This window comes from Capricornis sumatraensis, chromosome 3, assembly GCF_032405125.1.
Source record: "Capricornis sumatraensis isolate serow.1 chromosome 3, serow.2, whole genome shotgun sequence".
In the NCBI taxonomy this organism is placed as follows: Eukaryota; Metazoa; Chordata; class Mammalia; order Artiodactyla; family Bovidae; genus Capricornis; species Capricornis sumatraensis.
This window is the reverse complement of record NC_091071.1, coordinates 88,731,781-88,758,580: the sequence shown is the minus strand read 5'-3', so window position 1 is coordinate 88,758,580 and position 26,800 is coordinate 88,731,781. Positions and strand designations below refer to the sequence as shown.

At 41.7% G+C, this 26,800-nt stretch overlaps 1 protein-coding gene across 2 annotated transcripts in view; it reads right to left on the bottom strand.

The window, feature by feature from the left end:
- Window positions 1–26,800, bottom strand: part of CACNB4 (calcium voltage-gated channel auxiliary subunit beta 4) — a 270,917-nt gene that overhangs the window by 51,282 nt on the left and 192,835 nt on the right. For both annotated transcript variants that reach the window (XM_068966818.1, XM_068966819.1), the window contains exons 3-4: window positions 4,831–4,950; window positions 2,546–2,668 (exon numbers count right to left, since the gene is read on the bottom strand). In XM_068966818.1, the coding sequence (XP_068822919.1) occupies window positions 2,546–2,668; window positions 4,831–4,950 (243 nt within the window). The remainder of the gene's footprint in view (window positions 1–2,545; window positions 2,669–4,830; window positions 4,951–26,800) is intronic.

Below are 26,800 nucleotides of genomic sequence, written 5' to 3'. Positions count from 1 at the left end.
GGCCTTTGTTTTGCATACAGCTGCTACACAAAGCACACATGGCAAGCAGTCTGAGCCTGCACTGAAGAAATGTGAGTCAACCTAATATAAAATCTTGAACAGTCTAGGTCTCAATTTCTCCCATCTTTCCATCTTTCATTTCAGGATAACACTCCTGAAATAACAGGTTTAATTATTTTGGAATTAACAAAAAGCAATGGGACCACTTTAGAATGTTTGGTGCATGGATTTGGAGTTTAAATTTTACTGTGGTGGGGACAAAACAGATAGTGAGTCATAGTTTTCCACAGCTTAAGTTACCTCCTGAAATCAAATTAGCCCACTGGAACACTAACTTACTGCTACCCAAATGATCTTAAAGGGGTTCCTGAAATAGTTGATGTAACTTCCCAAGATGTTTTACTTTCTTCTAGGAAACAGCTAAAGCACAGTGAAAATCTGACTCAATGTTAATGAAAATTCTTTGAGGCACTTAGGGGAAAGTTACATTGTACGTTCAAGGGCTTAAATCACTGTCATTTGGTGTATGTGATAAGGACAGCTGTAGCTTTTCTCTACTTTTAAGCTTTTCATTACTGAGAAAGTACTGAAAATAGAGCATACCAAATGGCCTTCGAGGTTACGGATGAGAGGAAAGGCTACAGCTCGATTATAGAAATATGTTCACTTGTGTTGACGTTCTGGGAGTACATGCCAGCTTCCTGGCAAGGTCACGTTAGTGCTATTCCAATTCTTCTCATTTTCCTTTCCTGAAAATAATGAGCACGTTCTCTTCCTGTTTCCTTATCTGAGATCTCAAAATCTGCAAACAAGTAGCTCTAATCCATATAGGATTACCAGTTCAACATCATACATCAAACTGCCAGGCAAGGGAAGGTCACTGCTCGAGGAGCATATAGATAGAAAAGCAACCGACAGGACAAATGGAGACGACTGATGGAATGGAGGAAAACAATAAGAGGCGTCAAGGTGGGGATGCAGGTGTGAGTAGTGTGCATGGAATATCTGAGGACTTCTTTACGGGTTCAAGTGCTGCTTCTCCTTGGAAACAATGGGAATGAGCAACTAATGAAAATGGTTTGGTCGTTTTTGATGAGAATGATGACACAAAGTCAACCTAACCATTCAGGTGCTAGGGCACATGTTTTGGGTTAAAAGTCCTTGTCTTTCGGGCACATATGAATATCCCCATGTCAAACATGATCGAGAAAGCAGAAGAGGTCAACTCTATGCTTCCTCAGTTTCTCATAACCAAAGCTGTGAGTACCTAAACTCATCTTTTACCCTAATCTGTTATAATGAGTAAGTGTTCCCCTTTCTATCAAAGGTCTGCCCCATCACTTGGGGTCTGGATCCCAGGCTTCCTGACTACCAAAACCTTCCCCCCTTTCCCATGAATCTCTCTCCTTTTTTCTCTGTTAACAGGCATGGACACATAATCTGATAGCTCCCATCCTGAAAGAAAACCTCTTTTGACTTCATACCCTCTTCAGTCTGCTGCCTGGTCAGTGTCAATCCCCTTGGAAGCATGGTCTGTGCTTGCTAAATAGACTTCCTAACTCCCCTTCTCTCCTCATCACACTGCATCCAGCTTTCATCTCCCAAACTCCAGACAATGGTCCCAGTGACCTCCACGCAGCTGACCACCGTGTTGCCAACCCAACGTCCATTCCTTTCTCCTCACCTTAGGTGACATGTCACAACATTGGCTGCAGCTGGTTACTTCCTCCTTTTGAACACACTCTTCTCTGTTGATGTCCATGAATTGCTCTGTCCTAGTTCTCCTCCCATATCTCAGGCTTCTCCTTTTCAGCTTCCTTATTTGCTGAGTCTTTTCATGCACCCCACCTTCACAGGATGGCATTCCTTTGGATTTGATCCAGGGCTGCCTTCTCTCCTCCTTCTCCTCTGTCTTTAGATGACTTCATTCATTACCACAGCTTTACATGCCACCTGGATAAACTAACGATCCAAATGTGTATCTTTGGCCCAACCCCTTCCTTTGAGCTCCAGATTCTCACATCTAACTTCCTACTTCATATCTCCTTTGAGACGCCCGCTCCCCACATTCCCTTCCCATCTGTCCTCACCCCACCCTAGTCATAGCCAGCCTAGCTGCTCAACTCATAAACCTTGCTTTCCTTGATCATCTCTGATGTCTCCCTCAATTTTAGCTCCTACACAAGGTTCATCACCAGCACTCTTCATTGAATTCCCACAATATACTTCAAATGTGGACAGAAATCGTTTTCTCCATCTCAGTAGCGCCAGGATGGCTCAATCCCATTATCCCTCATCTAGAACAGCTCTAACGGTCTCCCTGATTCCAGACTTCTCCCACTCCAATCCACTGTCTCTCCAACAGCTAGTTGTATTTTAAATGTGTGATAATGCAAGCAACAGCCTCAGTCTTCTAAATCTCGGTGAGAAGGGATGGATTTGGAAGCCTTTCCAATTAAATGAGGCTCCTCTCCATGTAGTTTGGCTCAGAGCTGATTCCTGGCCTTGACTGTGTGGCAGGTTAAGGAATGCATCCTCCACTTACCTCTTTTATGTGTAGAAAGTCCTTCGCGTCAAAGGAGATGGCTGTGCTTGGAACAGGCACATCCTCGTCCAAGGCACCACAGTAGCTCACGTTCGTCTTCACAGCAAATGCTACGGGTTTAGACTGGGAACAGAATCATGGGATGAAGGATGAAGGGAGGAAGACGAGGAGGGCTTTTCTCACTGAAATGTAGAACCAGATCACTGAGAGTACCAGGCAGTAAGAGAAATCACTTTCCAAAGAGGGATCTCAGTTGGGTTTCGCATTTCTAGGCAGCACTAAGAAATCTGCAGAAAGGACTCTGAAAAGGATTCCGTTCTACTCACCCAACCCTGTTCCCCCTCCCGTCATACTTTCCAACATTCCAAAGAATTGTGCCCTAGAGTCTTGGGGAGGGAGGGCAGAAGGGGCAGCCTGCTTTGTCCTTTAGTCATAAAACTGAAGTTTGTTATTTTATTTTCTGAGGTATGAGTGTCCTTTTACTCTTTTTACCTCTTTTTGGCTGCACCATGAGGCCTGAGGGATTCCAGCTCCCCAACCAGGGATTGAACCTGGGCCCTCAGCAGTGAGAGGATGGAGTCCTAATTCCTGAACCACCAAGAAATTCTCATGTTCATTATTTTAAATGATAACAGATACCCACATCTTGGGGTGCAGGAAATGTATGCTGGGTCTTAAAGGAAAAAGAGGTGGAGGGGTAAAATAAATATTGTTGAAATAGCCTCAGATCTGAAAACCTGCAGGATCCCACTCAATAGAATATCTTGTCCTGGCAGGGAAAAAAAGGCCAGCCAGGCCGGGGCAGACAGGGGGGGGCGGAGCCATTTACACATCACATCATCTTCTCCCTAGCTAACAAAACTGCTTCTGAAACTCTTTTTAGACAAATTCCCCTGCAGCAAAGTGCTCCTGGGCGGCTGCAGTTTGGCAGAGGCTCAGCCAACCTCCAGCTTCAGCAGACAGTACTACTGCTGACATTTGGGTGACCACAGCAGCCACAGAACAGACCCTGAGAAAAAACTAAAATAGAAATCAGCCACAAGAGAACACACCAGGTTCCTGCAGTCCTGGGCTGCTCTATTCTAGAGGTGCTTAGTCTCTCAGTCATGTCGTGAGCCCATGGACTGCAGCCCACCAGGCTCCTCGTCCATGGAATTCTCCAGGCAAGAATACCGGAGTGGATTGCAGTTTCAAGCTCCAAAGATCGAGCTTGGGTCTCCTGCACTGGCAGGCGAATTCTGTACCACTAGCAGGCTGCTCTGCTATGGGCTCATTTCTTTAAGCTGGGAACACACCCGGGGAGCAAGAGGGTCAACGCAGGACCTGGATTTGGGTCCCACTGACACCTCACTGCCTCCAACCCCCTTCCACCACCTGGCACAGATATCCCAGGTGTCTAAGCAAAGGAAGACACTTCCTGAGCCTGCCTCATACTCCTCTTCCCACTCTCTTAAATATTTTACTGTCAAAATAGAAAAGGGAAGGAATTCACTTTATTTGAGCTTCCATTTTTTTTTTCCTCCTAAAACTTGGAAAGACTAGATCAATATGCCTTAGGAGTCTATTATGAAGGGCAAAGAGGAGAGGCCGACCAGGAATCTGTTATGTCCGTTACTGTGAATAAAATTTCATTTCAAAATGAGGGTCTGTGCTTTAAAAAAAAGACTGAAAGACATAGGATGGGAGATCTCTAGTGACTCGTTCTAACATTCAAAAATTCAGTTTGTTCTTTGTTGCCTCCTATGGGGTCTTCTTCCTGTGGCATATCTGAAGGTCTCTTTCAGCAAAGCTTTTTATTGCTCGATTTTGCTGAAATGCTAATCGTTGTTCAAAGTTCTGAACAGGGAAGGAACTTGAGGTGGGAGACTGAAACCAGGAGGGAAGGACAGAGACATCAACAGTGCATAGACCAGCTGTGCGCCTGTGGCCAGTAATGAAGGCTACTATCATGGAGAACGGGGCAGGCAAGCTGGTCCCTTGAGAGGCTCTCTGCTAACACCCGGAGGGGCAAGCTGGGTATGGTCCACAATCACTAAAATTGAAGATGACCAAGAGTTTTCACCACCCAACCAAATGCAAAAGGAAACTGAAAGGGTCCAGGTCTCAGGCTACCACTCCCTGAGAATGTTACTATCAGGGGTGAACACATGAGGGACTAGCGATCTGATGCCTTATCAAGACGATCATAAAATGATTATTCCAGAGAAATCTGAGGCAGGGGAAGAGCAGCTGATACCTGCTGAGCAACATGCCACTTTGGAACCCAAGAGGGGCAAGAACGTCACCTTTGCTCTCTCAAGCTGGATGGCCGCCTGCTGCTCCCTCTCCTGCCGAATCGCTTCCCGATCCTCTTCCAAAGAGACATCGGAGTCAGACGGCCTGCTCGTGTAGGAGTCCGCTGAACCCTGGAAAGGAAAAACGAGAGTAGCCTGAATGAGGTGATGCGGGGCGTCTTACATCATCAATTCCATAAGGGCCTCCTGGAATGAGTTCTTCTCATTTGCACAGAATCTAATGCATACGCTCTGTGCCTTTTTGCATAAATGTAGATGCAGAATACAGTTAAGCATCTGAGTAATTCGGAAGGTAGCAATGTTGTAAAGGGAAATATTTTGACTGGATTAAGTGCCAGAAAGTAAATGGCAATGAAAATTATGTGATATCCGCCCCAATTCTTCTAGTTCTGTACTATCTTTATATTAAGCCCACATGATTTGTGGAACTGAAGTTTCATTCCATTCTCTCTTTTACATATAGATTTGAAGGAAAAAGAGACTCAGCCTATTGCAAGAGCTAAATCCTGCCCATATCTTAGATTACAGATGATCAGACTTTATTTTTTGGGGGCCCCAAAATCACTGCGGATGGTGACTACAGCCATGAAATTAACAGACGCTTACTCCTCGGAAGAAAAGTTATGACCAATCTAGATAGCATATTGAAAACCAGAGACATTACTTTGCCAACAAAGGTCCGTCTAGTCAAGGCTATGGTTTTTCCAGTAGTCATGTATGGATGTGAGAGTTGGACTGTGAAGAAAGCTGAGTGACGAAGAATTGATGCTTTTGAACTGGGGTGTTGAAGAAAACTCCTGAGAGTCCCTTGGACTGCAAGGAGATCCAACCAGTCCATTCTGAAGGAGATCAGCCCTGGGTGTTCTTTGGAAGGACTGATGCTAAAGCTGAAACTCCAGTACTTTGGCCACCTCATGCGAAGAGTTGACTCATTGGAAAAGACTCTGATGCTGGGAGGGACTGAGGGCAGGAGGAGAAGGGGACAACAAAGGATGAGATGGCTGGATGGCATCACTGACTTGATGGATGTGAGTCTGGGTGAACTCCGGGAGTTGGTGATGGACAGGGAGGCCTGGCGTGCTGCGATTCATGGGGTCACAGAGTCGGACACGACTGAGTGACTGAACTGATCTGAACTGGATTTGTCTAAGATTTCAACACAATAAAGCAGAAACCTGTATTAGTAAAAGACTTTCCAGTTCCAACATCAACACTATTGAATAAGGATGTCCTCAACTGAAGCCCATGTGTAGAAGGGCTGTTTGAACAATGATGAAATCCAGCCTGATTCATATAGTCAAGGAATTGGGCGCAGCAAACATCACTTGGTGCTCATGCCATAAGAGGCAAGGAAAACCACAGCAGCTAAAAAGCTAAAAACAAAGAACAAACACCCCAGCAGTTTGCCTTCTGCTTGCTAAAAGAATACCATCCTTACAGTCTCCTTAAGCTGGCATGAGAAGTTGGTATTTGCGTAGATGATGACATTTACACAGAGGATTATTGACAGGAGTGGTGTATTTGGCATGTTTCATAAACCAGGCACAGAAGCATATACCTATCCAAAGAGCTGAGAATTTGCTACCCACTGCGAAAAAAGAATGCTAAGGATGGTTGACTGCTGAAATGGACCCTTTAAAAGTTTTTTCTAAACTTAGAAATGTTAGCATTTGTTTTTTTTATACATTATTTGTGAATTTGCTGCCCATAAATGCAGCTTTGTCTTGGCAGGGGGTGTCATTTCAGCTGGGTTAGTCTGTCCCACCATAAAAACAATCCCAGCACAGATTTTTCCAGCAGCCAAGAACAATAGCTCCTGCTTAGAATTTTATTAGAATGCTGAGGAGAATCCCAGTTCTAAATTCTAACTCTGCAACCCACTTTTGAAAACTTTATGCAAGTTACTAAACCACTTCAAGACTCATTCTTCTCATCTGTAAAATAGTAGGCACACAATAATTAGACATTATCATTCCTGTTTCCTAGTGCTGATATTTCTACTGTGACTTAAGAAAAAAGTTAAGAGATTCTAATCATTTTCAACTCACTTATATATACACAACAGCCCATCTTGAAATGTATCTATTTTTATTGTATTTACTGCATAGAAGACATAGTTTCCCCCCCCAGTTTTATTGAGATATAATTGACATATAACACTGTAGAAGTTTAAGGTGTACAATGTGTTGATTTGATACATTTATATACTGAAAATGATTATACTGTAAGTTTGATAACTCCAGTGAGTCCAAATCCATGCACTTTATGTACTGCTTTATTTTTTGTTTTTTAATTTTTACAATACTGTGTTGATTTCTGCCATACAACAATGTGAATCAGCCATAACTATATATATATCCCCTCCCTCCTGAGCACCCTCTTCCCCATCCCACGGGGTAGGAGCGCCAAGGTGGACTCCCTGTGCTATACAACAACCTCTCATCAACCATTCACCCTACACATGCTAGTACATATACGCTGATGCTACTTAAAAGTGCCCTTTACAGAGAAAATGCATTTGCTAACCAAACAATAGTCAAATTCCTCTGTGCAAATCTACTGGGGAAAAATCTGGGCCTTCAAAATAAATAAATACAGGATGACAATTTTATATATGCATTCATTGCTTTAAAAGGAGCTACCTTGAAATCCTTTAAAATAAGAGTTTCTCAGAACAAAGCTTTTGTCCAAATTTAGGTAGAAAACCCCATGGACGGAGGAGCCGGGTAGGCTGCAGTCCATGGGGTTGCTAAGAGTCGGACACGACTGAGCGACTTTCCTTTCACTTTTCACTTTCATGCATTGGAGAAAGAAATGGCAACCCACTCCAGTGTTCTTGCCTGGAGAATCCCAGGGACGGGGGAGCCTGGTGAGCTTCCATCTATGGGGTCTCATAGAGTCAGACACGACTGAAACGACTTAGCAGCAGCAGCAGCAGCAGCAGCAGCACAAAATCCAGAGAAAGAGAGAATATATGAAGCCAGTTTTGTGTTAGTTCCAGGCAATGCTTTGCTGAAGTGTGATATCTGCGGTAGACCAATGTAAGGTGTTAGATGTCTGCAAAGGTGCCTGGACTATAAAGTGATTACGATGTGGGAAGTCAGGGAGGAGGCACTTGTTCTGAAAACACGTTGTGGAGAAGGCTAATGATTGCAGTTCACAAGAAAGCAGGCTGCCCACTGGAGCAGTGAGTCAAACAGCTAAAATACACAACCCACTGTTGACACTAGGAGATGGCTAATTTCCTGAAAGTGCGTTAATGACTTTCCAAATCCTGGCATTCAATCATCTGCACACACAAGAAGTGACTCAAAGACTCCTGCAAGTCCACTTTATTTTGAAATGTGAACAAGAATTTCAAAATTACTTAATAAATTCTACTACACCCAAAAAATGTAAAAGCGTATAATATTCTAAGAATATTGGTAGAAGGAAAAATAAAGCACTGTGATATTTACTTTCATAATTACAGTGTCATGGAAGGACTGATGCTTAAGATGAATCTCCATTACACTGGCCACCTGCTGTGAAGAGATGGCTCATTGTAAACGACCCTGATGCTGGGAAAGATTGAAAGCAGGAGAAGGGGGCGGCAGAGGATGAGATGGTTAGAGACCATCACCGGCTAAATGGACATGAATCTGAGCAAACTCCAGGAGACGGTGAAGGACAGAGGAGCTTGGCATGCTGCAGTCCATGGGGTCACAAAGAGTCAGACACAACTGAACAACAATTCACAGCATTTACTCTGAATTTTGTTTTTCCTTCTTCATTGATATCCACATTTCTTTGAAGGTGGAAATCATTGCTGCTGACTCTCAAGGTCCTAGAGATAGCAGAGGTCTAATATCAACAGCCCAAATTTGGCCCATGGACATGTTCTAATGATTTGGCAAGGAACTAGTTTCTTGCATCTATTTATTTTTATTTTGTTTTGTTTCAACTGCTCGATTTTCTATCAAAGTATAGACAAGAGAAAAAAAGAAAAAAGAAAAAGAACCTAGGTTGTTCACAATGGCATGGAGAGAAGCAGAGAGCCACAGAGAGGCAAGAGGAGACTGCCTTGGCTGGACTAGATCAAGGGTGGGAAAGGAAAACGGGGCTGTAGTGGGCTTGGTAGGACTGGAGGGTCAGGATGAAGGTTCGGAGGGTGGGGTGAACTGCCCAGAGGTCTTAAATCTTTATGATTGGGAACAGGGAAAATGAAAGAAGAAAATAATGCTAGATGCTAAGAGAACAGAACTAATGATATACAAGTTACTAGCTCTGGACAAAGCTAGAAACTGAAGCCCCATCAGCTTTTTATTTTCCAGAATTCCCCTCTATAAAATGGGCAAAGAGCAAGCTACGCAAATTATCGAGTGAGTCTAACCTGGAGTGTTAACCCATGTGTAAGAGGCATGATAGAGGCTAGCACCTCAAAAGTTCCTATGCAGACACCATTGCAAGTCACATCTTTAATGTCAAAGAATCAACTAACCTGGGAGGAAAAGAAACAAGTATGTCTCTCTATATATAAATAAAAAAAATATATATATATAATATTCTGTACACACGTATATATAAAAGTCATTGTAAAAGCCATAAAATTATGCATCCTAGTAAATATCAAAAGAAAGAAACATTTATCTTCCTATTAACACGAGGCCCAGATTTTTTCCCCTTTTATTCAATATTGAAAACAGATTCCAGACTCACACCTTTCATAAATCTTCTTGAGTATAAAACACAGGCCCTATAGAAGCACTGAAAAATCAGTTTACTATTGTCCTGGAAGAAGGAAAGTGATGTCAGGTCAAACAGTGGAAGGGCTCCTCCTGCTCAGAGAGAGAGGCCATGAGCTAGATGGGAGAGTGGCTGTGGACTCTGGGCCAGGCCATATAGGGTCTGACACTCTGTCCATTCTTACTGGCCTTGGGTCTTGGGCAACTTATTTTCACTTTCTGAGTCTCAATTTCCTCCCTTGTGAAATGGAAATAATAACAGATCTCACAGAGTTTCCCAGTGTTTGATTTGAGATGAAACAGCATTTCTTTTACCATCGTGAGGATGATTCCTGAAATGCCAACAAATAATCTTTGACTCACTAATTAAACTTTCTGGCAGCTTTTCAAATTCAATTTTGGCTGCCCTAGAGTTTTAGGATTCATAGCTTGTTCTTTTTTGCTTTCAGTTCAGTTCAGTTCAGTTCAATAGCTCAGTAATGTCTGACTCTTAGCGACCCCATGGACTGTAGCACGCCAGGCTTCCCTGTCCGTCACCAACTCCCAGAGTTCACTCAAACTTACGTCCATCGAGTTGGTGATGCCATCCAGCCATCTCATCCTCTGTCATCCCCTTCTCCTCCTGCCCCTAATCCCTCCCAGCATTAGAGTCTTTTCCAATGAGTCAACTCTTCGCATGAGGTGGCCAAAGTACTGGAGTTTCAGCTTTAGCATCATTCCTTCCAAAGAACATCCAGGGCTGATCTCCTTTAGAATGGACTGGTTGGACCTCCTTGCAGTCCAAGGGACTCTCAGGAGTCTTCTCCAACACCACAGTTCAAAATCATCAGTTTTTACATACTATAAAATTCATACTTTAAATATACAACTCCATACATTTTTAGTATTTACAGACACAGAAATCTAACATTTGAATATTTCTACCACCTCAAAAAAACACAAAAACAAACAAAACAAAACCCTTCTGCCCATTTGCAGTCACTCTCCAAACCCACCACAAGACCCAGGGATCCACTTACTTGTCTTGTCCTTTTAAAACTGAAATATATACTTCCTCTTCTTCTGAGTAGTTTTAGTATTTAAATATGTCATTAAATTAGAGCAAGGAGAGGGAGAGTTTATTAATGTTTGATTTTAAAATGCATTAACACTGGACCAGAATCTGGTTACTGTCGGAACTTTTGAGCGTTGTGGTCAGTCCTGGGCCTCTCGCTTCCTACCATTCACTGGACATTGACCATCTGTCAGGTTCTGTAGTAAGAGCCATGTGAAAGGAACTGCTTATCTTTTCTGAGATTCTTTCTTCATCTGCAAAATAGGAACGAACCCTTCAGGGTTATTTTAGAGAATTACTAAGACGCCATAGTACAGCATAGAGTACAAGCATAATAATGGCACAAACAAGACCAGTGTGGTCCAAGAGAACTTTCTGCAATGATGGCTATTCTCTGCGTGGGCACTGTCCACTATGGTGGCCACTAACTACATGTGGTTACGGAACATTTGAAATCTGCCTAGCAAGACTGAAGAATTGCATTGTTTGTTTAATTTTTAAGGGTTAAAAATTTTGTTTCACTTCAGTTAATTTAAATGTAGATACCCACATGTTGTAAAACTTAACATTCAGAAAACTAAGGTCATGGCATCTGGTCCCATCACTTCATGGCAAATAGATGGAGAAAACGGTGGAAACAGTGACAGACTTTATTTTTGGGGGCTCCAAAATCATTGCAGATGGTGACTGCAGCCATGAAATTAAAAGACGCTTACTCCTTGGAAGGAAAGTTATGACTAACCTAGATAGCATATTGAAAAGCAGAGACATTACTTTGCCAACAAAGATCCATCTAGTTAAGGCTACAGTTTTTCCAGTAGTCATGTATGGCTGTGAGAGTTGGACTATAAAGAAAGCTGAGCACCGAAGAATTGATGCTTTTGAACTATGGTGCTAGAGAAGACTCTTGGAGAGTCCCTTGGACAGCAAGGAGATCAAACCAGTCAATCCTAAAGGAAATCAGTCCTGAATATTCATTTAAAAGACCCTGATGTTGAGAAAGATTGAAGGCGGGAGGAGAAGCGGACGACAGAGGATGAGATGGTTGGATGGCATCACCTACTCAATGGACGTGAGTTTGAGTGAACTCCAGGAGTTGGTGGTGGACAGCAAGGCCTGGCGTGCTGCAGTTCATGGGGTCACTAAGAGTCGGACACGACTAAGCAACTGAACTGAACCCCCATGTAACTAGTGGCCACCACACTGGACTGTGCAGTTATAAACTTGATGTTGATTCGGTATTTTAATAGTTGCATTAAGTGGACTAAGTGATAGTAAATGTCCAGAGACGCATATCCCAATGGATTTGAGCGGGTTTCTTCCCACTGAGTTTGCAATGACTTGACAATGCACTTTTCCACACTGCAGAAGAAATGGAGCTCTTTCTCGATTACTTTCCCAGGTTTCCCAGGGTGAATGGGTAAAGATCCCCTCATGAGGCTGCCCTAGGCAAAAAAGTCTCTTAGGTAACATTTATCTTTACAGGATAGCCCCTCACTTTGTTGCAACTGCTTTCTTCTTCTCCACCCCTTCATCAAACATGTCCAGAGCCTTTTGCAAGGGCACCCACCCAGCCTAGCAGGGTCTAGTCTGGATCTCCAAGTAGATACAGCTGGGCAGTGTCTGCCACACAGTAGAACCTCAAATTTATTGAAAGAAAGACACTCTGCTTCTCATCAGAATCTATTTCTTTGTTCCATGATAGGTGGTTGGTTTACTGACCAAGGTTTATGCTAACTGTGTGTGATGTTAATTATTAGCTGTCCCACCCCTCAATAGCATAAGATTTTTTTCTTTTTTTAGAACTATGGTTTTCAGTGTCCTAATCCAGAGCACTGGATAATATGTACATTACCAGAACTTTGGCAGAACAAGTAACTTTTGAAATTCCTTAGAGATGACCACTTAATTTTGCTGTTAGGTATCTGGCACTATGTCTTGTAAAGAGGTCTTTGAATATGTTGGTTGAAAGAATAAGGCAAACTCTGCAGCCCACTTTTATTGGACAGCAGCCCAGCAATTACTCTGACTAAGCTTCAATTTTAGGCTTCAAAGGGCAGTTGGTCAAGGGCAGCAAAGGAGTATGATCAGAAAAGGTCATAAAGGGAAACAGAAGAGAATGAATGCTTACTCATCCCTTACTTTATGTGATTCACTAACTTATGAACTTTATATCAGCCCATCAACCCTAAGAAATAGGTTATGATTATCCTCACTTTAAATAGATGAAGGATCTGAGGCTCAGACAGGTAATAAAAGCTTCCCTTCATGCCACTATCACAGGGCATGGTGCAGGAGTATGGGTAGAATCTCTTTTTAAATTTCCTCTACAAAAGGGAACATTGCTCAGTCGTGTCCAACTCTTTGCGACCTCAAGGACTATACAGTCCATGGGATTCCCCAGGCCAGAGTACTAGAATGGGTAGCCTTTCCCTTCTCCAGGGGACCTTCCGAATCGGGGGATTGAACCCAGGTCTTCCGCATTGCAGATGGATTCTTTACCAGCTGAGCTATAAGGGAAGCCCAAGAATACTGGAGTGGGTAGTCTATCCCTTCTCCAGGGGATCTTCCTGCCCCAGGAATCAAACAAGGGCCTCCTGCATCGCAGGTTGATTCTTTACCAACTGTGCTATGACAAAAACCTGATGCAAAATATTTTGTTAATGTAGACTGTACACCAAAATCTCACTAATTAGGACTGATGGATGCAGGTAAAAAAATGACACTCTTAGATCATGGAAAGGGAATTTCAGACTGCTTTTTCAAAAGGCATGTTTGCTATTTCTCATTTCACATAGTATCTCTAGATTATCAAGGTTCTAGTGTGTGGATTTCTTTGAGTTTCTCTTTAATGATGGGACTTTTACTCAGAATTTTAGTGATTGGTAGAGGATATTAAGGCCCCCTTGAGAGTTTTCTTTTCTTCCTCCACCTGTGTTTATACTACATATTTAAATTATTTCTTATAGCTAAGTTACAATTACATATTGATATATAGTTAAAAACTGAATTATAATTATGTAATTAATTACATATAATAATTAGTCTGAATTATCTGATTAGTGGAATCCAAATTAATAGGTTCTACTATAACTGTTTTTACATAACTTCAGGAAAAGGAAATAATATTCATTTAGAAAACTTAGCCAACCGTATCCTTCTTGTTATGTTGACTAGTTTGGCAACTGCTGTAATTGCCTGATTTCAGATACGTATTTTTTTCTCTTTTTTGCATTTATTCTTTGACTTTTACTGAGATATAATTGGTACACAGCACTGTATAAATTTAGGATGTATAGCATAATGATTTGACTTACATACGTCATGATTGATAGGTATCTCTTTTGATTGCTAGTCCAAGGAAACCCATCAATGGTGAAACATTTCTAACAGCAGAAAAATTTCTTTTGGCCTCATAAGTATAAAGAGAGAGGTGACAAAAAGGCCCCAATTGAAATAAAAAGGAAATCTGTATCAGCCATGGCCATTTAGGAGATTGTGGGAAAGGAGAAGCTGAAATATGGGCTAAGAGATTTGAAAGGTAAATCAATGGTGATGGTAGTGACAGGGGACAGACTCCTCTTATCTCAGGTTATTATGAAGACTGAGATTTCATATGGTTCAGCCTAATACACGGGGGGGAGAACAAGAGACAGAGATTACTTTGCATGAATGCTACCTGGCAAAACTGCTTTGACTAACAGTGCATAATATCATGGGCTTTCCTGGTGGCTCACTGGCAAAGAACACACCTGTCAACACAGGAGACCTGGGTTCAATCCCTGGGTTGGGAAGAGCCCTTGGAGAAGGAAATGTCCTGGAAATGTTCCAGGCAACCCACTCAAGTATTCTTGCCTGGAAAATCCCATGGACAGAGGTGCCTGGTGGGCTACAGTCCATGGGGTCACAAAGAGTCGGACACGACTGAGTGACTGATCATGCATGCATGCAGGCAGGCACAACATCATACAAGTATGAAACAGTGCTGCACCAATGAACACGTAATAAATCGAAACTCTCTGTGAGACTAAAGGGTGACAGAAATTGAAAAAGAGTCATGATCACACTTTGCATCCAATAAGAATGCTATTTTAATGGTATGGATGATGGGATTATGGAGCTCAGTCTCCTGGGAAAGGGAAAGTGACTGCCTGCTTGGAGAAGGTGGCCTCAAGCAGTCAAGCTTTACGTAGTACAGGTCACAGAACAACATCCTGGGACACTGAGCAGCCACCCCAGGGACCAGCCATACTTGGTCAGAACCGAGCACGCCTGACCAATGCACATGACGCAGGTGAGTGCCCGGGTGGCTGCGCCTGGCTGACCTCCGCACTGGCATCTACCTGCGAGCAGCAGCCACAGCATGAAGTCTTCATTCAGGGGCAGTGGCTCAAGCTGCACTAGTTTAGTTTCAGGAGAGATACTCAAAAGGAAATGACTGTATTTGCTCAGAAAATCTTGAGTGTGCTGCTAGTAACTGCTGAGCTGCATAGTGATGAGGAAACTACTTATAAATGTGGCCATCTATGATCCTTCTGGGGCTTCCCAGGTGGCGCCGGCGGTAAAGAATCCACCTGCCAATGCAGGAGACACAGGTTCGATCCCTGGATTGGGAAGATGCCCTGGAGTAGGAAATGGCAATCCACTCTAGTATTCTTGCCTGGAAAATTCCAGGGACAGAGGAGCCTGGTGGGCTACAGTTTATGGGGTCGAAAGAGTTGGACACGACACAGCACACACATACACACGACCCTTCTGGAAAAGTGACTGACACTTCACATTCCCCCACAGTGGTTTGCAAAGTAGCCCACAAAACACTACTTTTATGCTGTGGTCTATTTCCTCAAGAGTCGTATTAGAGACTTAACAACAGTAAGTATGTTTATCCTGAAAGTGGCTACAGGCAATCACTTGTGTCTTTAAAAAAAAATTGTTTTTTAATATTTTCCTTCTAGTATGTAAAGGGAAGAATAATATAGGTTGGTTTAGAAGAAAATAGGAAAAGGGTTTGAACCTCTCCTTACCATTCGGTAGCCTCAGAAACTGTTTGATGAAAAATTATCTTCAATTCTGTGAAAATATTCATAACGTCTCTCATTAAAGGGATGCATGTTGACTGCTAAAAGCATCCAGGTGTGTCATCAAGAACAGAACAGAAACTTGCCTCCTCAGAGACGCCTACAGTGTGACAGAAACCAGAGCGGAGCGTCCACCAATACTCCAGGCAGAACCATGTCTTCTCCGCTCCTGCTGTCCTCAGAGCCCCCAGCACAGAGCTTCGCATCGCACAGGAGCTCAAACCTGTCTACGGAATGAAAACCCGCAACAGGAGGTTTCAGGAGGAGGAAGAGAAATGTAAAAGGAGCACTCGGTAAGGCCCAGGCTTCACCCAAAGGGAACAGACACTTCTGGTCTACAGATGCTGCTGAAAGCCACATTGGAGAGAACAGAAAACAGCACTGATGTTAGCTTGAAAAAAATGATATGAAAGTTGATTTGGAGAAATTAATACTCAAAAATCTCTCAGAAAAAATATTTTTAAAAGACCAACATGAATTAATCTTTTTAATAAATATTAAAACACTATAAAACTATAGAACTTAAATTTGGTATTGGTACAGAACAAAGAAATAAGAATCTGCAAATCAACCGCTGTATATTGATAATTAATATAAACAGAGGAAACATTTCAAATCAATGGGGAGAGAGTGATTATTCCATAAGTAATGTTGGGAAATGTAGAAGGCCAATTGGAGAAAAAAAAGGTAGATCTCTACTGGATTTCTTGTATAAAAATAAATTTCAGATGAAGAAATTTCAAGGTGAAATTATGGATATATAGTTACATATTTATTATGTATACACACATATTTATACTAGCACTAACAGAAACTATGGCTATAGTTTTAATGTAGCATGCAAAAATGTTCAGAAGCTATGAAAAGATTAACTTGACTATATAGAAATTTTAAATATTTATCTGGGAAAGAAATACAAAATTGAGAATGACAAAAATAGGAAAAAATGGTCACATAAGTGACCTGGGCTTAATGTTCTTCATATTCAAAGAGCACTAACAAAGTAATAAGAAAAAGATAAATAACCTGCCCTTTTACCCACCAACATGGCAAATAAAATTAAGAAACAGAAAAACGAACAAGAATATACACTGTAAAGGGCTTTGGCTTCTTTCCTACATAAGGAAATATAACTTAAAATATGCTACTGTTTTCACTTATTAGATCAAAGCATTTGATAATACCCACTACTAGTGAGGGAGCAGTAAAAGTGACATACACGTTAGGAAGAATGTAAGTTGATATTATATTTTTGGAGGTAATGAGGCAAAAACAATCAAAATTAAAACAGACAAAAAAATTAACCAAACCATTCTATCTGAAGAAATTTACCCTAGAAATATACCTATATCAGATGTATGTATAAAAGTATATACAAGACTATTCCTGTATTACCAGACCACCTTACTCATCTCCTGAGAAACCTATACTCAGATCAAGAGGCAACAGTTCCAACTGGACATGGAACAATGGACTGGCTCAAAACTGCGAAAAGGCTGTATACTGTCACCCTACGTATTTAACTTCTATGCAGAGTACATAATGCAAAATGCTGGGTTATATGATGCACAAGCTAGAATCAAGATTGCTGGGAGAAATATCAATGACCTTAGATATGCAGATGACACCACCTTTATGGCAGAAAGTGAAGAGGAACTAAAGAGCCTCTTGATAAAGGTGAAAGAGGAGAGTGAAAACGCTGGCTTAAAACTCAACTTTCAAATAACTAAGATCATGGCATCTGGTTCCATCATTTCATGGCACATAGATGGGGAAACAATGAAAACAGTGACAGACTTTATTTTCTTGGGGTCCAAAATCACTGCAGACGGTGACTGCAGCCATGAAATTAAAAGATGCTTGCTCCTTGTAAGAAAAGCTATGACAAACATAGACAGCATACTAAAAAGCAGAGATGTCCCTTTGCCAACAAAGGCATCTAGTCAAAACTATGGTTTTTCCAGTAGTCATGTACAGATGTGAGAGTTGGACCATAAAGAAGGCTGAGTGCTGAAGATATGATGTTTTCAAACTGTGATGCTGGACAAGACTCTTCAGAGTCCCTTGGACATCAAGCAGATCAAACCATCAATCCTAAAGGCAATCAGCCCTGAATATTCATCAGAAGGACGGATGCTGAAGCTGGAGTTCCAGTCCTTCAGCCACCTGATGGGAAGAACTGACTCACTGGAAAAGACTCTGATGCTGGGGAAGATTGAGCACAGGAGGAGAAGGGGGTGACAGATGATAAGATGGTTGGATGGCATCATTGACTCAATGAACAAGAGTGTGAGCAAACTCAGGGATATGGTGAAGGACAGGGAAGCCTGGTGTGCTGCACTCCATGGGATTGCAAAGAGTTGGACATCTCTGAGTGACTGAACAAGAATATTCACTATAACACTGCATATGATCGCAAAAGAATCATAAAAACCTAGATGTTAGGCATAGAAGATATGTTTTTAAAAGTATGGTGCATTCACACATAGAATAGTATGTAGATGTTAAAAAGCATGATATAGACCTCTAAGTAATTATATGTAAAATTAAGTCATAAGATCAAACTATAAAATAATCTGGCATGTTGTTTTAAAATTGTGTTAATTTAAGAGTCTCTCTCTCCACCACACACACAGAAGAAGAGGAAAACAAACTTTCATTTATTGTATTTTATACCTTTCTGTACAGTTGAAAGTTTCACCTTGAGAAATTTAAGCTAATATTATGTATATAGATATTCACATTTGTATATATAATATAAATGAGTATGTACTTATTTAATAGAATTATGTCCATGGGGTTGCTAAGAGTCAGACACGACTGAGCTACTTCACTTTCACTTTTCACTTTCATGCATTGGAGAAGGAAATGGCAACCCACGTCAGTGTTCTTGCCTGCAGAATCCCAGGGACGGGGGAGCCTGGTGGGCTGCCGTCTATGGGGTTGCACAGAGTCGGACACGACTGAAGTGACTTAGCAGCAGCATGTAGCTTGAAATTTTCTATGTTAACCTCAAATGATTTTGATGGGCAACATTAAATGTTAATAATCATTATAATATCAAAACCACTGTATACCACTGGTAAACAGTAGGCCCTTGATGGTTATCCATTCTAAATATAGAGTGTGTATACATGACATTACTATTTACACTGTACATACACATATATGCTCACACACACCCACACACACACACACACACACACATACACAAAGAAATAAATACTAGATAAAGGTAGTCAAGTTCCCATTAAATTTCTCAAAATCTACCTTATACCAGATGTCATCTGAGAATAAAATGCAAGAGGTCACAAAAAAAAATATCAAAACCAATAATAACCAAAATATTTATTAAGCACTTACTATGTCCCACTTAGTGTTAAGCATTTTCATTGACTGTGGTCTTTGGAAAAGAATACTCCCTCTGAAAGGCCTTGGGGGTCCCCACAAATGGTAGCTGAGTGTGAGTTTTTCTCTTTGGCCACCAGTCTCCTAAATTTGCAAAGCCTGTAGGTCTTCTGTTAAAAACAAGATGATGCAACGTAGTGCAGTAGTTTAAATTTAGGTACCAATGCTATTTTTGAATTATAAGACTGATGATTTGAGGGTATATGAGTGGTCTGGTGGGTCCCTTATGCATATGTAGAATGCATGCTGCTCTGCGCCAGAGCCACACCTTCGCCTAGTACCTCTACAGAAGAAGTCCTCCAGCATCTTACTGTCACAGGACTTGTCCTCCAAGCTACTATATTCCTCACACTTGCTACCCACCCTTTGTTTTTTGGGGCCTTAATCATGATTAGACAATGCCCAACCCTCCCCCATCAGCCTCAATCAACTTCACTTGGCATGTGGGATGGCAAAAGCCATGCCCTTCCTCCCCAGTGGGTTCAGAAGTTGGGAATGAAAACAAGTCTTGTTCTTTGACTGCCATCTGATAATTCTACGTCAGAGCTCATTAGGTTAGAGGAAATTCTTGGGTCAACCTTTGGAACTAAGAAATGAGGCCTTAATCACAGTAAAACAGCACTTTACAGATGTTATCTAATTAGTCACCATAAAAACTTTGAGACGTGGAGCTCATTATCCACACTGAAGTACCCAAGACTGAAGAGAAACTGAATATTCCCAAGGTCACGCAGTGGGCGAACTGTGGTGAACTCTGATCTGACTGACTCAGAAGCCCTTTCTAATAAATAGCTAATCACCAAGCCCAGTAGAGGCGTTGGCAGGCGCTGCTGGATGAGAGGTCACCAAGGCTTGAGGCTTTAAAAAAATGTAGAATCCCTTTCTTTCTCTTTCTCTCTCTCCTTTCAGAACAAACCAACAATTACCAAGTATGCTGTTTCCTCCAGTACACGATCTTGATTTCTCTTCAAAGCTCTTTTGAGCCCTCACAGACAGCTCAAGGTGCATGCTCTAAGTCACTCCATCATCAATAATGAAGCCAAGACTTGCATTTCAGGTCAAAGCTTCTCTTGAATGATCTCTAAGATTCTTCTGAGGTCTGCTCTTAAAGATGTTCTTTGGGTCTGTTCCTCAAAGTGCCAAGAATTAGGTCTTCAAGTACTTGGTGATAGAATATTCATTTGAACTGACATCAAAATACATGCACTCAACTATTCCCATGGATGAGACTAACAACCTTGCAAGTTTCCCCCTCTTCCTTCAGGCCTATCCATTAGCTCATTAGTATATTCGAAGTGGTCAGGGAAGAAATTCACGCCTGCTTTTTTTTTTTTTAGTTGGAAACTTTTGGACTGAACCCCAAAAAAATTTGAGATAAAATTATTGACTAGAATGAGTTTGAGAGAGATACTATGATTTAATTTATTCAGATCACCTTTATTTTTCATCAGAGCATAAGGACAGACCGTGATTACTCATGAGAGCTGGGAAAAATAAGCAGTTCAGGGTTGGGCTTTGAAACTAGACAGGTTGCAATCCTAAGACTGCCATTTACTAGATATTTGCTTTGGACAAGACATTTAATCTTTTTCTGCTCAATCTCCTTTCTGAAGTGGAACATATTAACCTAACTCAAGGAACCACTGCGAAGATGATGCCCTCAGAACAAGACAAGCACTCAGTGGAGTTGGCACTCTGGACTGGTGAGCAAGGACACTTCTGTTGATGGGTTTATCCTGGCCCTTTGTTTCTTGACTGAGCCCATATTTGCTATTTTAACTCCTCTGTTAAAAGGAGTGGATAGTGGAAAAGAAGGTGGATAGTGGAAAAGAAAGTGGAGACCTTAATCAAACAGGACTGGTGTCCTTACAAGAGAAAAAGACACAAGAGTGTCTCAACACAGAAGAAAAGGGATGAGAGGACTCAGCAAGAAGGCAGCTGCCGCAAGCCAGGAAGAGAGGTCTCGCCAGAAACCAACACTACCAGCACTTAACTTTGTCTTTCCCACATCCAAAAGTGTGAGAAGATAAACTGATGTTGCTTAAGCCCCCCTTCCCCCCCCAAAAAATGGATAGAGATGTAAAGTTTGTATTAGTCGAGGTGAAGAAGAATTAAAGGGTCTAATTAGAACTTTGATAGGTTCAATTAAAGGTATGGGCTAAAATGAAATTGAGGAATCAGGTTGGCCCTATCCTTCCACATTTTTTTTTGCCTGCAAAAGCTGTGTTCACTCAGGAGGCACTCCTTCTTTGAGAATAACCTGAAGACAATCAGTTTTCGTTTTTGGTCAGAGAGTAGCACAAAGAACACTGCTGTCCTTCGCACAGGGGGATGGGATGATGTCCTTGACCCACTCTCCCCTCTGAACCATGTGGCAGCTCTAAGCGACGTGCCTGCCAGCCTGGGCTGATGTGGTAGCCTTCCTCTCTAGGTCTCCAGCACCTTCATCAAGATGCCCAGGGCTGGGACAGTCACCTGTCACAGAGGACAGGCATGTCCCTCTACTAATCCACCCAGACCCTGGTGTCAGGGCTGGGCCTGTCAACAAAATAAGCCAATTAATCAGAAACTTTTAGAATCCTAAACTGGTTCAAACAGATAAGACATTCTTTTCCTTTCCCAAAGCAGAATATGGGCTCACTGGTCACAGAGTGACCCGTCATTGCAATGAGGATTGCCCCGCAGAGCCTGCGCCACTTACTGCCCGCACAGTGGTGAAATCATACCCAACAGAGACACAGTTTTATATGCGAATCAGGTGATTCTAACTGATAACTATTCCCAGGGTCCAGGTATCCCAAGAGCACAGAGCAGGTAAGTAAGTAGCTCTCTACATACCAACCACATTTGTAGGTGTCTAACAACAGACCCTAGTTCATGTCTAGTTGTCTACCATCCAGTATGAGACTTAAACTGACAGATAACTTGCTGAAAAATTGCGAAGTACGCGATCCGTGCTAAGTGCAATGGCAGCAAGAAGGTGAATAAGATACGGTCTTTATATAACAGGGGCTCACAGTCTGCTAGAGCAGACAGGTCTGTAAACAACTACATTACGAAGGAGAGCATGCGAAGTGCTATAGCAGAAATACAAACACAGGGGAACACAGATTAATTCTGTTTGAGGGAATAGAAGATGTTTGGGAGAAGGTGAAGGCTGTTGAAATAGGCAGGACTGTCAGGGATAGAGAGTATAGCGCGTTACCAGAATAGAGCGTTCCAGGCAGGGAGGAGAGCAAAGCCAAAGAGCAGGAAAAGGAAGGAAATGTTTACAGAACGATGAATTTGGTATCAGGTGGGAGTCGCGGTAGATACCAAAGATATTAAGCTGTATATAATCAAGTTGAGGAGATGAGAGATACGTTTATGCAACATAGCAATCCAGTGCTAGAACTATGTTATCTAATAAAAGCAATGAGTTTGGGATTAATATATATATATCGTAGTGGGATTAATATACTTACACTATTGTATATAACATAGATAACCTACAAGGACCAACTGTATAGCATAGGGAACTATACGCAATATTTTATAACCATCTACAAGGGAAAAGAATCTGGAAAAGAATATATATACATACATATATAACTGAATCACTTTGCTGTACACCTGAAACTAACACAACATTGAAAATCAACTATATAGTTTGATAAAAATAATAAAAATAAAAGATAAAAGAGAGAAGAGAGAGTGAGGGAAGAGCAATGAGAGCTACTAGTTTGGAACTGAAAGAAGGCTGAGGTTAGAAAACTGTAGCTGAGATATTTCAAAAAAATAAATAAATAAATGGCAAAGAAAATATGAACAAAGGCAGGAAGCAGCTCCCTTGGAAGTTCACGCTGAGGAGTGGTTGAAAATAAAACCTGAAGTTGTAGAGGGGAGTAAACACAGATCAAGACGAGGCGTTTGCAGCCCTCTGCTGGGAAGCCGATGGCTGACTCTGCACTTGAGCAGGAGAGTTTCAGATGGACAGGGACACTAGGAAGCTCAGTCCAGAAGTGGGAAAGAAGACAGTCAGAATGACAGATGGGGAGACAGACAGGAAAATGGACTGGGACGAGGGAGGAGCCAAAGGCAAACCCAAACGTCAAAGAACAGATTGTAAAAACGGTAGACAGGGACTTCCCTGGTGGTCCCGTGGTTAAGAGTCCGAACTTCCACTGCAGGGAGCATGGGTTCAATCCCTGGTTGGGGAAAGAAGGACCCACGTGCCATGCAATGCAGTGAGGCCAAAACAAAACCGATAAATAAATAATCTGAAAAATAAAAAATAAATTGACAGGTTATGTGGGATAGCCAGGTATGGAGAGAGCTGGACCATAAAGAAAGCTGAGCACTGAAGAATTAATGCTTTTGAATTATGGTACTGGAGATGACTCTTGTGAGTCCCTTGGACTGCAAGGTGATAAAATCAGTCAATCCAGAGAAAATCAACCCTGAATATTCATTGGAAGGACTGATGCTGAAGCTGAAGCTCTAATCCTTTGGCCACCTGATGTGAGGAACCAACTTATTGGAAAAGACCCTGATGCTGGGAAAGATAGAAGGCAGAAGGAGAAGGGGATGACAAAGGATGAGATGGTTGGACGGCATTACTGACTCAATGGACATGATTTTGAGGAAACTCCAGGAGACAGTGAAGGACAGGGAAGCCTGGCGTGCTGCAGTCCATGGGACACAACTCAGCAACTGAACAACAACATACACTTCACTGACTGCTTAGTGTCTGCTGGGCACCGGATGGGATGCTGGCCAAAGGTGACTAGAGATGGAAAACAACTCACGTTTTTCAATTTAATCATTTCAACTTGAAGACCAAGAGTTTTCATGGTTTTGGTTTTTATTAAAACTGTGCTAAATGCATCAACAAACTATCAGCATTTAATCTACTTCCTGTTCAGCAGAAACAATGAGGGAGAAGGCAATGGCACCCTACTCCAGTACTCTTGCCTGGAAAATCCCATGGACGGATGAGCCTGGTAGGCTGCAGTCCATGGGGTCGCTAAGAGTCAGACACGACTGAGTGACTTCACTTTCACTTTTCACTTTCATGCATTGAAGAAGGAAATGGCAACCCACTCCGGTGTTCTTGCCTGGAGAATCCCAGGTTAGGGAAAGCCTGGTGAGCTGCCGTCTATGGGGTCGCACAGAGTTGGACACGACTGAAGTGACTTAGCAGCAGCAGCAGCAGAAACAAGGAGAAACAAAAATCAAAGCTAAGAGAGAAAATGTAGTAAAAGTGGGAAAGTATAAAAGTATGCCCTTTATTTAACAAATCCAATAAATCCTCATTTACTTCATATTTTATGAAAACATTCTTCAGCAACTTAAACTCTGTAGGTTCAAGGCAATACTATCTACAAGACTACAAAATTAAAATTCATAAATAATCCTTCCTCCAAGAAAAGGTCACAGAGGATTTAAAAAGGAAAGTGGATTGAGTTTTGAAAGTTGCTATTGAAATATGGTCTGGTACCTGTTGCAGAAGTTATTTATAACCAGAGAGAGCATAAAAACTAGCCATGAGGGACAAGCAAAATGCATGGAGGCTGGGGCTTACACTAATTTTGAGTTAAGAATTTGAGAGATAAGCCTTTCTCATTTTAAGCAATCACTGCTTTGCTGAACAAATCCCAGGGAAGCTTGGTTTTACTGCAAATTGTATTACTCCCTTACAAAATTGAAACTACAATAGAACCTATCACGGTCTGGCATGAAAGGCTGTAAACATGCTGAATATGGAGAAAAAAATGAAGCTCACATTGGCAGAATACCCAACCCTGACCAGAAAATATATTACTACACATTCTGTCAAAAAGCATTCCTCAAGAGAACAAAGTGAATGTAGCTGAAGTTGCCAACACTCTTCTTGGTGGATAACATTATCACTTGTCTTTTACCAAAACACCAATTTAAATTCACATGAAACCTCTGCAGCAAAAATGCGCCCAAATGCCCTGGCAAAGGACTGTTCAAATCATGGAAAGCTGTCTACAATCACCTTCTGCCTCAAATGACTATATGAAGAAAGGCTCTTCACAAATATTAGACCCTTATGCTCTAGACCAAAAAAGAAAAAAAAAAAACAAACCAAAAAACTAAGTAATCATCTGTCCTGAGATATGTCCGTCCTCCCTATGGACAATAGGGGCTTCTCAACTGATGCTAGTTGTAAACAATCTGCCTGCCAGTGCAGGAGACACAAGAGAGGTGAGTTTGATACCAGGGTGGGGAAGATTGCCCTGGAGGAGGTCATGACAATCCACTCCAGTATTCCTGCCTAAAGAATCTCATGGACATAGAAGCCTGGCAGGCTATAGTCCATAGAGTTGCAAAGAGTCAGACATGACTGAAGTGACTTAGCACGCATGCATGCATGGACAGTAAGCCTTTAATTGATTATATTTTGGCTTTTTTGCTTCAGCCACCAGAAAGCTCAGAGCTAACACTTAACTTTTCTCTTGGTGAACGTCTCCAATCCGAATTTACATTTTCCATGTCCCTAATCTTTTGCTTGTTACTAATTTGGGAGGTGGGCTTTATACGGTTTTTTAAGTCACCTCAAAATCTCTGGTCGATGAGATACAACTAGAATTTTAAAAAACACACACACAATAGTTTTTACCAAATTTTAAACTACTATTTGTGATGAGTGCAGTTTTTTTTTCCATTTTCTTTATAGAAGTATGCACATAGTTTTTTTGAGCCCTTGGTTGCTGCTATCCACAAACAACTATTAAACCAACCATTAATAGACTCTCTTTGACTACACTCTCATTGACTACGCTAAAGCTTTTGACACTTTGATCCACTTTGACAGTGTGGATCACAACAAACTGTGGAAAAGTCTTATAGAGATGGAAGTACCAGACCACCTTACCTGTCTCCTGAGAAACCTGTATGCAGGTCAAGAAGCAACAATTCCAACTGGACATGGAACAATGGACTGGTTCAAAATTGGAAAATGAATACATCAAGGCTGTATATTGTCACCTTGCTTACTTAACTTGTATGCAGAGTACATCATATGAAATGCCAGGCTGGATGAAGCACAAGGTGGAATCAAGATTGCTGGGAAAAATATCAACAACCTTATATATGCAGATGATACCACCCTTATGGCAGAAAGTGAAGCAGAATTAAACAGCCTCTTGATGAAGGTAGAAGAGGAGAGTGAAAAACCTGGCTTAAAACTCAACATTCAAAAAACTAAGATCATGGCATCTGGTCCCATCATTTCATGGCAAATGGGGAAAACAATGGAAATAGTGACAGACTTTCTTTTCTTGGGCTTCAAAATCACTGCAAATGGTGATTGCAGCCATGAAATTAAAAGACGCTTGCTCCTTGGAAGAAAAGCTATGACAAACCCAGACAGCACATTAAAAAACAGAGACATTACTTTGCCGACAAAGATTCATCTAGTCAAAGCTGTGGTTTTTCCAGTAGTCATGTATGGATGTAAGAGTTGGACCAGAAAGAAGGCTGAGCATCGAAGAATTGATGTTTTTGAACTATAGTGTTGGAGAAGACTCTTGAGAGTCCCTTAGACTGCAAAGAGATCAAGCCAGTCAAGCCCAAAGGAAATCAACCCGTAATGTTCATTGGAAGGACTGACGCTGAAGCTGAAACTCCAATCCTTTGGCCACCTGATGCGAAGAGCTGATTCGTTGGAAAAGATCCTGATGCTGTGA